The 12,616-nt window shown below is 40.3% G+C and overlaps 1 protein-coding gene across 1 annotated transcript in view; it reads left to right on the top strand.

Annotated features, from left to right (window-relative positions):
• ylpm1 (YLP motif containing 1) overlaps positions 1–12,616 on the top strand; it is a 103,895-nt gene that overhangs the window by 70,978 nt on the left and 20,301 nt on the right. The window contains exons 14-18 of the mRNA XM_078234335.1: positions 3,022–3,141; positions 6,357–6,533; positions 7,618–7,701; positions 11,188–11,271; positions 12,207–12,317. Of these exons, the coding sequence (XP_078090461.1) occupies positions 3,022–3,141; positions 6,357–6,533; positions 7,618–7,701; positions 11,188–11,271; positions 12,207–12,317 (576 nt within the window). The remainder of the gene's footprint in view (positions 1–3,021; positions 3,142–6,356; positions 6,534–7,617; positions 7,702–11,187; positions 11,272–12,206; positions 12,318–12,616) is intronic.

Genomic DNA, 12,616 nt, shown 5'->3' with positions numbered 1-12,616 from the left:
CAGCAGCTTGGAGGTTGTGTGCATGCATGTGTTCTCTTTGACTGAGCCTAAAGGCACTATATAAATGTAGGTAATTATCTCTGCATGCATAAATCTATGGGTTCATGATTGAGATATACTAGAGGACTAACTGTACTCCAGCAAAATGTCAGTTCCTGAATGATGGGGGTGAGAAAAAACTGGCAGGAAGTTTTTCCCTAATGCTTTGCTTTTTCACGGCATGCCTGCTGAATTATAAGGTTTGCAGTGGAAGCTTGCAGATACATGTTATTTAATTGCACAGTTGTTGGAACGACTTTGCATTAATATTCTTATTGTAGACTTAATTAGGTTTTTAAAAATATGGAATCTTTAGAATTTAGCCAGTAGTGGTTGAATGTACTGATTAATAGGACATTTTGAACAAAATCTTGACTCTGGTTATCACCAAGTAATGCATTATTAGAGATTGTTTTTAATTTCATGGGTGAGTGTGTCTGTCGCTGGCAAGGCCAGCATGTATTGTTCATCCCTAATTGAAGATGAGCCATGAATCCCTGCAGTCCCTGATATAGGTACACGAAAAGTGCTATTAGGCCCCTTGGTGCTGTACTTGGTCAAATGCTGCCCTGATGTCAAAGACATTTATTCTCATCTCACATCTTGACTTCAGTTCTTTTGTGTGCATTTAAACCAAAGTTTTAATTAGGTCTGAAGCGAGTGGCTCTTGCAGAACCCAAACTTGGCATCAGTGAACAGATTATTGTTGCGTAAATGACACTTGATAGCTTGGCCAATGACTGCTTCCATTACCTTGTTGATGATTGAGAGAAGTCAGAGGGTGTGGTAATTGGTCGCATTAGATTTATCTTGCATTTTGTGGGCAGAACCTACTTGGGCAGTTTTCCACAATGTTGCATATGTGCCAGACTTGTAGCTCTATTGGAACAGCTTGGCTAAGGGTATGGCTAGTTTTAGAGCACAAGTCTTAAGTATGACTGCCAGGATGTTGTCAGGGCTCATAGCCTTATTTATACCCATTGCCTTCAACCATTTCTTGATATTGCATGGAGGGAATTTAATTGGCTGAAGACTAGCATTTGTGATACTGGAAAAACTCAGGTGAAGGCAAAATTGGATCATTCACTTGCCATTTCTGGCTAAAGATGTTTGCAAATGCTTCAGCCTTGTCAGGAAATGGCAGACTAATAAAACAACTACTTTAGTTCTGTCTTCACGGAAGAAAACACAAATAACTTCCCAAAAATGCTAGGGAACCAAAGGTCTAGTGAAAAAGAAGAATTGGAGGAAATTAATATTAGTCAAAAAAACAGTGCTGGAGAAATTAATGGGGCTATAAACTGAGAAATTCCCATGGTTTGGTAATCTACATCCCAGGTTACCAAAGAAGGTAGCCATGGAATTAGTGAATGTGTTAGTTGTCATCTTTGAAATACTATTTAAAAAAGGAGGGAAGGAGAAAATGGGGAGTTACAGACCTATTAGCCTAACATCAGGAGTAGGAAAAATGCTAAAGTCTGTTATAAAGGATGTGATAGCGGGACACTTCAAAAATCAATGGGATTAGACAAGGGCAATTATCTTTGACACATTTGCTGAGATCTATGAGCGCGTAACTAGTAGAATAGGTAAGGGAGAACCAGAGAATGTGGTGTATTTATGTTTTCAGAAAACTTAAGTCATATGAGGTTACTGTGCAAGATTAAAGCACATGGGATTGTGTGTGATATATTGGCACAGATTTGAGAATTGATTAGAAGATAAACAGTAGGAATAAATTGATCTTTTTCGCAGTGGCAGGCAGGTGGGGTACTGCAGAGATCAGTGCTTGGGCTCTGGCTATTCACAATATTTATGAATGAGAGAACCAAATGTAATATCTCCAAGCTTGCTGATGACACGAAACTAGATGGGAATGTGAGTAATGAAGGGCATGTTCAAGGTGATTTCAGACAAGTCGAGTGAGTGGGCGAGTACATGGTAGATGCAGTTAGTGTGGATAAATGCTGAATTATCCACTTTGGTAGGAAAAGCAGAATGGTAGAGTATTTAAACAATGATAGATTGGGTAATATTGATGTACCAAGGGACCTGGGTTTCTTTGTACTGCAGTACTGAAAGCAAGCATGCAGGTGTAGCAAATGGTCTGGAAGGCAAATGGTATAATGGCCTTCATTGCAGGGGAATTTTGAGTACAGGACCAAGGATGTCTTAGTGCAGTGGTACAGGACCACGTGTAGTTTTGTGTGCAGCTTTGATTTCCTTACCTAAGAAGGGATATACTTGCCACTGAGGAAGTGCAGCAAAGGTTTACCAGAATGTTTCCTGGGATGGCAGGATTGTCATATAAGGAAAGATTCGGTCTGTTTCCCTTGGTGGGGGGGGGCGGTGGTGTTCAGATCTGGAACAAGGGGTCACAGTCTCAGGATACGGGGTAGACCATTTAGGATTGAGATGAGAAAATGAAAAAGAAAGCTGTGGAGGCTAAGTTACTGAATATATTTAAGAAGGAAATGGATTTCTAAACACTGAAGCTTTAAATAGTATGGGGAGCGCAGGAATATGGAGATGTGCTAAAGGATCAGCCATGATTTTGTCGAATGGCAGAGTAGGCTTGAGGCGCTGAATGCCCTACTCCTATTTTCTGTGTTTCTATGTTTTACACTGAAGTACAGGACTCTCTCTCATCATTGAGGATGGTTATATTTGTGAAGCCTCCTCCTTCGGTTAGTTGTTTCATTGCCCACCACCATTCATGTCTGGTAGGCAGAAATGCAGAGCTTAGATTTGATGCGTTGGTTGTGGGATTGCTTTGTTTTCAGCATTCGGATACAGATCTATCTGAAATAACCCCAAATTTGAAATAAGAGTTTCTGTTTGGGAACTTCTGTTAACATTTTGTCATCCAACAGCAGATATTAAATCGTATTTTAGTCTAAAAGTTAGGTAATAAATTGGAACTTCTCTATAGAGTCTCTTTGTTGTTAACTAAAGTACCTGTGTCTCTATGTGTATATTTAGGACAAGGAGGTAGAGTATGGAGGAGCTGCACCACGGGTCCTCAGCTTGGATGATTACTTCATGACTGAGGTAGAAAAAGTAGTGAAGGATCCAGACAGTGGCAAGCGAATCAAAAAGAAGGTAAGTGCTGAGAAAAATGGTTATAGCAACTTCTAGTTTGAATCAGAAAGTAATTACCTTCCTGGGTTTGATTAATGCACCAGGTTATGTCTTTGCTATGTGGGGCTTGAGGTTCAAATCTCCTTAAACAAATGGAAAAAAATATATACTGGCATTAGAGGCTGTCCGGCGAGGATTCACTCAATTGACCACTGCTATGGAGGGATTTTCTTATGAGGAGAGGTTGAATAGGTTGGGCCTATATTCATTGGAGTTTATAAGAATGAGAGGTGGACCTTATTGAAACGTATAGGATTCTCAGGGGGCTTGAGAAGGTAGATGCTGAGAGGACGTTTCCTCTTGTGGAAGAGTTCAGGAACAGTGGGCATAATCTCAGAATAAGGGGTTGCCCAATTAAGACAGAAATAAGGAGGAATTTCTTTTGTCAGAGAGTATTGAATCTGTGAAATTCTTTATCGCAGAATGGTATGGAATCTGGGTAGTTAATATGTTCAAGGCTGAGATAGACAGATTTTTAAGAACTATGAAGATAAGGCAGGAAAGAGGAGTTGAGGATTATATCAGATCAGCCATGATCTCATTGAATGGTGGAGTAGATGCAATGGGCTGAATGGCCTACTTCTGCTCCTACAACTTATGCTCTAAAATCAGGTGGCTACTAAAGTGTCCACTGTGAAACATGTTTTCCTGTGAATGTGGATCCATTGCACAAAACAGACAATTTACTATTGGATTGGATTGAGTAATTTATTTTTTTCTCAAAGACTTTATATTTAAGGAGTGGCTTTTAAATTTTCATTTAAGTATCAAAAACTGCAGCATTCAAACTAGCTGAGGAATTTTCCTGTAATTGCTCAGTCTGATGTGTATTCTGTGATCTCTGTATCATAAGAGAACCTCTACACCACAAGTAATTATTCAAAGCAGATAATCTCTCAATATCACTCATGGAATTCCACATCCAAAGGCTTAGTTAATTATAATTCGCACAATTTTGCCTACTATGAATCTTGCCAACTCCAGTTGATATTATTGAAGATGCAGGTCTAGCCTTTTCTGGGTCTTGCCTCACTATAAGCCTGTGCAATTTATCTCATAGAATCATAGAATCTCTAAAGTGCAGAAAAAGGCCATTTGGCCCATTGAGTGTGCACCGACTCCAAAAGAGCATCTTACCCAGGCCTATCCCTATACCCCCGCATATTTACCATGGTTAATCCACATAACCTACACATCTTTGGACACTAAGGGTCAATTTAGCAGGACCAATCCACCTAACCTGCACATTTTTGGACTGTGGGAGGAAACTGGAGCACCCGGAGGAAACCGGAGCACCCAGAGGAAACCCACGCACATACAGGGCAAATGTGCAAACTCCACACAGACAGTCAACAAAGAACAATACAGCACAGGAACAGGCCCTTCGGCCCTCCAAGCCCGCGCCGCTCCCCGGTCCAGGATTGAATCCTGAATCCAGGATCCCCGTCCAATTTACCAGCCTATCTACATACTAATATCCTATCCACCGAGCTGTCCCTCACAGCTACGATGCTTTGTTCATCACAACCTATCAACTCACCCCCACCCCCCCATTTCAGACCATGTGATCTCCAGGGAGAGGCGAAAACCCAGAGTGAAAACCCCAGGGCCAATATGGGGGGAAAAAATCTGGGAAATTCCTCTCCAACCCCCTGAGGCGATCGAAACGAGTCCAGGAGATCACACTGGCCCTGATCGGAAAATGCTTCCCAACCCTAGTCATTTCCACTTCCACGAACACCATATGAATTCCCTGCCCCCGAGACAGGTTCCCAACTATCCGCAGTCACCTGAGTCCAGTATCGAACCTGGGCCCCTGATGCTGTGAGGCAGCAGTGCTAACTACTCTGCCACTGTGCTGCCCTAATCTATGTCATCAGAGCCCTTGAATAAAGCAATAGAGAAATAGAAAGATGGGATAAGTGTTTTACACGATTGCTTATGAAGCTCTTATCTTGGCCTGTCGTGCAACTTTGCAGATCCCGTTGCCAAAACATTTGGAATCTGGTTTTTATACCTCCACTTGCCACTGTAAACAATGACATTTGCACTTGAGTCTTATCAACTTTCATGCAGCTGCCACTTAAACCTAAATATAATGGTGCAGTGGTCTGGCAGCAATATAATTTATAACCAGTGGATTCTTTATTTTAATTGTCTGCATGATTCAGTGTGAGCTGGTCTGAAACTAGGAGACAGACTCAGCTCAGTTATGGGAACTACAGCAGGCCAAAAGATTCCATTGAAACAGAATCAGCCTGTTGGCAATTGCTGAGCGTCGTATTTTAGCTTTGCATAAAAGTCAGTTTTCAAGACTTTTCATCCTCTTTATATACAAATCAAACTTCTTGGGATTGTGGGAGTGGCAGGGAAGCAAAGGGGGTGGAATGGTTGTTCTGTTTCCAATTGGCCTCCATCCCTGATGTGGCACACTGATCAGAAATGCAGCAAAATATGGAGGAACTTATTAATAGTGAGATTATTCCACTAAACTTGCAGTGCACTTCGTTGATTACGATGTTGCAGGAAATACTGGACTGTTTTGTAATTGAATTCCTTTCCCGAGATTCTAATAAAGATCAGCAGCAGTTTTCGCATCACGACATTATCTCAAGTGTCTGGAGAAATTCTTGATCTACAGTGGGAATGGTATTAAGTACGGTCCTTTGAAGGCTGCAGTTGAACTCTCACCAGATAAGAACTAGTGTCAGTTTTGCCAAAGATTTCCAATCTTTAATGGGTCCTGGACAGAATCAGTTGATCATCTTAGCTGTGCCTACAAATGCATCTCTTTGGAACTCAATATTGTTAATAATACTGTTTCTTCGCTCCAAAATTGGGCTCTCAAACACTTTATGGTAATGTGGCCCTGAGCTGTTTGACTTACAAATGACTTAGAGTGCACGTTGCTGAACTGTCCCATCGCATCCATGGGAATGACTCCACTCCCTATGATTTGAAAAAATATTCAGTGCTTTGTGCATGGATGGACACAGATTTTGTCCCATTGCTCATGTGCTGATGGAATCCTGGAGTTTTAGGTTTATAGTTGATACTCATTAGGTGTAGTGCATTGCCAATTATCATTATCGATCCAATTATTTGGAAAGAAAAAGACTGATCTGTTCTCCAATGCTTAATCAAATGTTTGTTTTCTTTCTCTCTTTTCCCCTTAGGTCTTGGAGTATGAATATGAGCCAGAAATGGAGGACACCTACAGAAGCAGCATGTTCAAAACATTCCGGAAAACACTAGACGATGGCTTTTTCCCCTTCATCATTGTTGATGCCATCAACAACAGAGTCAAACATTTTGAGCAGTTATGGAGTGCAGCTAAAACCAAAGGCTTTGAGGTAAGTTAACAACTTAAGGTGTATAAAGCACCCTTAACGTGGATAAACGTCCCAAGGTACTTTACAGACTGCCGTCAGGAAAATGATGGGTGTCGGAGAAAATGGCAAAAGTCATGTTCAATGTGGTGAATTAAGGAGAATTTTAAAGGAGGATGTAGAGGTGAAGGGATTTAGGATCACAGTTCCAAACATGGAGCTAAGGTGGCTGCATATAAAGCTGCCAAGCAGCAAAATTGTTCACACAAGATGCTGAAGCTGCTTTTCTTGATTCAAAGTTTATAAACACTTATGCTAACTTGAAGTCACCATCACATCCATGGAAATGACTCCAGTCTCTGTGATTTGATATAATATTCAGTGCCTTATGCATGAAAGGACAAAGGTTCTGTTCCACTTCTCGTGCTGATGGAATCCTGGAATTTTAGGTTTATAGCTGATACTCATTAAGTGCAGTGCATTGCCAATTATCATTATTGATCCAATTATTTGGAAAGAAAAGAAATAATCAGGGCTGCACAGTGGCACAGTGGTCAGCACTGCTGCCTCACAGTACCATGGACCTGGGTTCAATTCCCAGCTTGGGTCACTGTCTGTGGGGAGTCTGCATGTTCTCCCCGTGTCTGTGTGGGTTTCCTCCGGGTGCTCTGGTTTCCTCCCACAATCCAGAAGACATGCTGATGAGGTGCATTGGCCTAGCTAAATTCTCCCCCAGTGTACCCGAACAGATACCAGACTAGGGGATTTTCACAGTAACTTCATTGCAGTCTTAATGTCAGCCTACTTGTGATAATAAATAAAACTTAAACCATATTTTAAAGCGTTTCATTTAGATTCCAAATAATTGCAGCTACATTGATGGAAGGAGGAGAATCGTGGGGAGAAAAGTCATAAAGATCTGCTTAATTAATGGTGCAGATTAAGTTGCTTAAATGTTTACTAAAGAATTAAACTGGCAATTGATTGAGTTGAGCATTTTCCAGGAAACGTCGTATTTTGCTGTTCTGGCAATTTTCTCTACCTTCAGTTGTTGTGTTGGAAAGTTGAATGCACTAACATGATTTTTAATTTCTTTCCCTCTTTACAGGTTTACATCGCAGAAATGAGTGCAGATAATCAGACCTGTGCCAAGAGGAACATTCATGGACGCAAACTGAAAGAAATCAACAAGGTGAATAATCAGGGTTTCTATTTCTTTAAGCCTTTGAAAATAATCTTTGTTCACAATTTAACACAGAGCTGGAGAAAGGGATTGATTTTGGGTTTTCCAAGTTTTGTTCTGAAAAATTCATCTTTGTGCGAGCACTTCTATCCAGTTTGCTCCCTTGCCTCTACAGCCATCTGCTAGGAGAGAAATCTGAGGATGCTATTTGAGATTTTTTGTTCCCTTCCTGTAGGGAAACTCTTATCTCCTGTTGGTTTATTCTAATTTTAATACAGCTTGAAGCAGAAGCTTGGGTGGAAACAAACTTGCATCCAATCATACCCAACCTCTGTACACAAATCAGAGTGTGGTGGCCTATCAGTGGCCAATATATTACTCGAGTGAGTATGTTGTGACATTAAAAGCAGTCATTTTGATTTTACATTTGCTGTAGCAGAAATAACATTCTTTTTAAAATAAACTACAATGGTTGAAATGAGTACAGTTTTTTGATCAAGTTTACTTGATTTTACAAGATCAGAAAGAATCAAGAACAGATATAACCATGCTCTTTACAGCCAGTGAATGTAGTGACTGTTGGAATGTAGGAAACTCACCGGCCAATTTGCACACATCAAGCTCCTGCAAACAGCAATGTGATAATCAGATAATCTGTGTCTGTATTTGATTGAGGGATGAATATTGGCCGGAATAACTCCCCTGCTCTTTGAATCGGTCATGATGTGGAGATGCCGGCGTTGGACTGGGGTAAACACAGTAAGAAGTTTAACAACACCAGGTTAAAGTCCAACAGGTTTATTTGGTAGCAAAAGCCACACAAGCTTTCGGAGCTCTAAGCCCCTTCTTCAGGTGAGTGGGAATTCTGTTCACAAACAGAGCATATAAAGACACAAACTCAATTTACATGAATAATGGTTGGAATGCGAATACTTACAACTAATCAAGTCTTTAAGAAACAAAACAATGTGAGTGGAGAGAGCATCAAGACAGGCTAAAAAGATGTGTATTGTCTCCAGACAAGACAGCCAGTGAAACTCTGCAGGTCTAGGCAACTGTGGGGGTTACAAATAGTGTGACATGAACCCAATATCCCAGTTGAGGCCGTCCTCGTGTGTGCGGAACTTGGCTATCAGTTTCTGCTCAGCGACTCTGCGCTGTCGTGTGTTGCGAAGGCCACCTTGGAGAACGCTTACCCGAATATCAGAGGCCGAATGCCCGTGACCGCTGAAGTGCTCCCCAACAGGAAGAGAACAGTCTTGCCTGGTGATTGTCGAGCGGTGTTCATTCATCCGTTGTCGCAGCGTCTGCATAGTTTCCCCAATGTACCATGTCTCGGGACATCCTTTCTTGCAGCGTATCAGGTAGACAACGGGTAAGCGTTCTCCAAGGCGGTCTTCGCGACACACGACAGCGCAGAGTCGCTGAGCAGAAACTGATAGCCAAGTTCCGCACACACGAGGACGGCCTCAACTGGGATATTGGGTTCATGTCACACTATTTGTAACCCCCACAGTTGCCTAGACCTGCAGAGTTTCACTGGCTGTCTTGTCTGGAGACAATACACATCTTTTTAGCCTGTCTTGATGCTCTCTCCACTCACATTGTTTTGTTTCTTAAAGACTTGATTAGTTGTAAGTATTCGCATTCCAACCATTATTCATGTAAATTGAGTTTGTGTCTTTATATGCTCTGTTTGTGAACAGAATTCCCACTCACCTGAAGAAGGGGCTTAGAGCTCCGAAAGCTTGTGTGGCTTTTGCTACCAAATAAACCTGTTGGACTTTAACCTGGTGTTGTTAAACTTCTTACTTTGAATCGGTGCCATGGAATCTTTTACATCCACCTGAGGGGGCAGGTGGGGCCTCAGTTTGACATCTCATCAGAAAGGCAGCACCTCTAATAGTGAAGCACTCCCTCAATATTTTTATTTTGCTTACTTTTCCATTTTGTGTGCAGTGAATTGCTTTTGTTCTTTATTTGAATTTCATCTGACTTTTATCTGCCCGCATAAAATATCTTGTCCAGCCAACTGTAATTTTTTATTTTCCTACGTTTCCACTGTCCTTCCCAGTTTGCCGGTAGCAAATTTGGCACCTTGCATTGAGTTTTTGAGACTGCATCATTTATGTAAATGGAACAAGATGTATTTTGGCACCCTGATTATTTTTTTTGAGCTTTGCTTTTTAGCAATATTGCTGTCCATCCAAAGTAATATGTACATATATAAAAGGATTGATTTTTTGAAAGGAATATCATGTTTAATGAACCTTATTAAATTCTTCAAAGAAGTAAGTAAGAGAAAGTGGCAATGCAGTGGGAGCAGTAAACATTGACTTTCTGAAGACCTTCGGTAAAGTGCCACATAAACTCAAAACCAAGGCATGTGGAATTAGGGCCCAGGTAGCAAAATGGATTGAAAGATGGGTACGAAACAGAAAACAAAAGTTAAGTTTTGGGAAGTTTCTCTGCCTGGCAGAAAGTTGGAATTGGTGTCCTGCCAGGACTACTACTGTACACGTGCATAAATAATACTGAGTTAGTATGGTGTTGAAATTTACTGATGACAATATTTTTGTGTCTATGTGCTGGGTAGGTGTAGTGTGGTGGACTACATCAAAGTGCAGGCAGGCATAAACCATATTTGCTGATTGGGTAAATAAGTAATACAATATGGTAAAATGTGCTAGGGCTCCTGTTGGTTGGTGGATTAATGAGGAAGATCCTTGGAAGGTAAGAAACTAAATGGGGTAAAGAGCTTAAAAAAAATGTAGCACCTTGGTTAAAACTCGCTTGTGTTCTGTAGTTCTGGGCTCTATATTACATAAAGCAGGTTGAAGTGCTAGAAAAAGTGCAGAAAAGATTTATAAGGATGTTGCCAGAATTGATAGGATTCAACTATTTGGAAAGAATTGAGCTGTCTCTGGCTCTTTTATCTGGAAAAGAAAAGACTAAGAGGAGACCTGAATGGGATCTTCAAAATTCTGAGCTGGTTTAATAGATTGAATGTTCAAAAATTGCCCCCACTGTGGTAACCTTTAAATAAAGAGATACAAGTCATGAAAGCTGCTTAGAAATAGAAAAATAATTTGGAAAGAATTTCTTTACACATGCACTAATGAGAATGTGGAACTCATTGTGTGTCATCATTGATCTGGCCTGAAATATTGGGTCTTGTTCGCAGCTCATCTTCAAGAGACTCTACATAAAGTTATATCAAACATGAAAATTTCACTTCCTCTTTTTAATTCAGTAAGTTGATAGTGTTATGCAGGAAGGTGGGAATCTCTTATTTTATCATTGACATTAAAGACCCATCAGGATTCTAAGCAAGTTTGGAAAGGAAAACCTGGGCCTGAAAGTTGTTCAAATGCTCAGCTGGCAACAAACAGTTCGAAGCAGCTGTCCTCATCAACTTGGATATTAATTAAAGTGCTGGTCTTTAAGTAACCAAACACTGAGACTTAATTTGTCATGTTGTTTGATGTTTTATAGATGGCTGAACATTGGGATTCAACTCCCCGTCACATGTTACGTTTAGATATCAGATCGCTACTCCAGGATGCTGCTATTGAAGAAGTAAGTGACGTACAATAAATTCAAGCTTGTCATTTTCTATTATTTCAGGATTGTAGTAACCATATACAGGTTTGCAGTTACACCATTACATTACCAGCTGGATAACTGTCTTGTATCTGAATTGTTTGTCATAATTGTGATATAGAAAGATAGGGAGAGAGAAATTTTATTTAAGTTTGTGCTGATCATTGAAGCTACCTTCAGAGTTTTGCAGCACTTTAATCACTGAAGCTGCACTCTTTGTACCTATATAAAAACAAGTTATTTCATTTATTAAAGTAATCTCTGCCAGTAAGCTGTTAATTATTTCCTTTTCTTTAGCACAAGTCTATAGATTCAACAAGTTAATGGCCTTTTAGATCTAGCCCATGATTCAGTCCTGCTGTAACACCGTTGAATTTGGATTTTTCTTCTCTCTCATAGAAAACTGAAGACTACATTAAAAACAGAAAATCCTGGGAATGTTCAGGCCAGGCTGCATCTACGAGAGACAAACAAAGTTAGCATTTCAGACCGATGATCTTTCATGTTAACTTTGTTTCCCTCTTCACAGATGCTGCTTGACCTGCTGAGTATTTACAACAATTTCCATTTTTATTTCATTTTTCCAGCATTTGCGGTATTTGGCTTTTGAATAGTGTATATTCTCCTTTGAAAGATATTAAGTATTAAGTAGTATGGTGCAAGTTTTTAATCTGTTTGCAATGTAAGTTTGTGATCATGTGCTGGCTGGCAGTTATAATATTGAAAACAAGTGCTTTGTGGAAACAGATTAAAATTAGTTGGCAAGCCATCCATAATGTATTTCTGCACCTCTTATGAGTCTTCTAAGATTGTCAACATCACTTGCATCCCTCCCTCCTGATGTGCAATGAAACATTAAAGGGAAGGGAGTAAATTAATTGTGGAATTCCTTTTTGAAACTTATTCTGTAGGTTGAAATGGAGGATTTTGATCCAAGTACTGAGCAGCAGCCACAGCAACAAGAAGAACAGCAGCAAGATGAATCTAAGAAAGACACTGCTGATGAAGAGGAATGTGAGACGGTAGGAGATGCCGTCACAAAACTAAATTCTTTAACCTCTTCAATGAAACTTGTTCCTAGTATTTTATACTGGTGTACCTGTCAGTAAGAAATGCAACTCTCTAGTACAGATGTTGGTGCAGTGTAAATTATAGGGGCCTTTCCTCATTATCAGCTATGGAATCTTAGTTGTCAGATCCTTGACCTGTTGACCAGATACTGCAGTTCATGTTGTAGGTTTGGTGAGAGAACACACTTATTAGGCATGCATGCAATTCTGATTTTTAAGTTATCTAATCAGTCTTGAGTAAAACTGTCTGT

Source organism: Mustelus asterias, chromosome 18, assembly GCF_964213995.1.
Source record: "Mustelus asterias chromosome 18, sMusAst1.hap1.1, whole genome shotgun sequence".
In the NCBI taxonomy this organism is placed as follows: Eukaryota; Metazoa; Chordata; class Chondrichthyes; order Carcharhiniformes; family Triakidae; genus Mustelus; species Mustelus asterias.
This window is presented reverse-complemented; position numbering and strand designations above follow the sequence as displayed.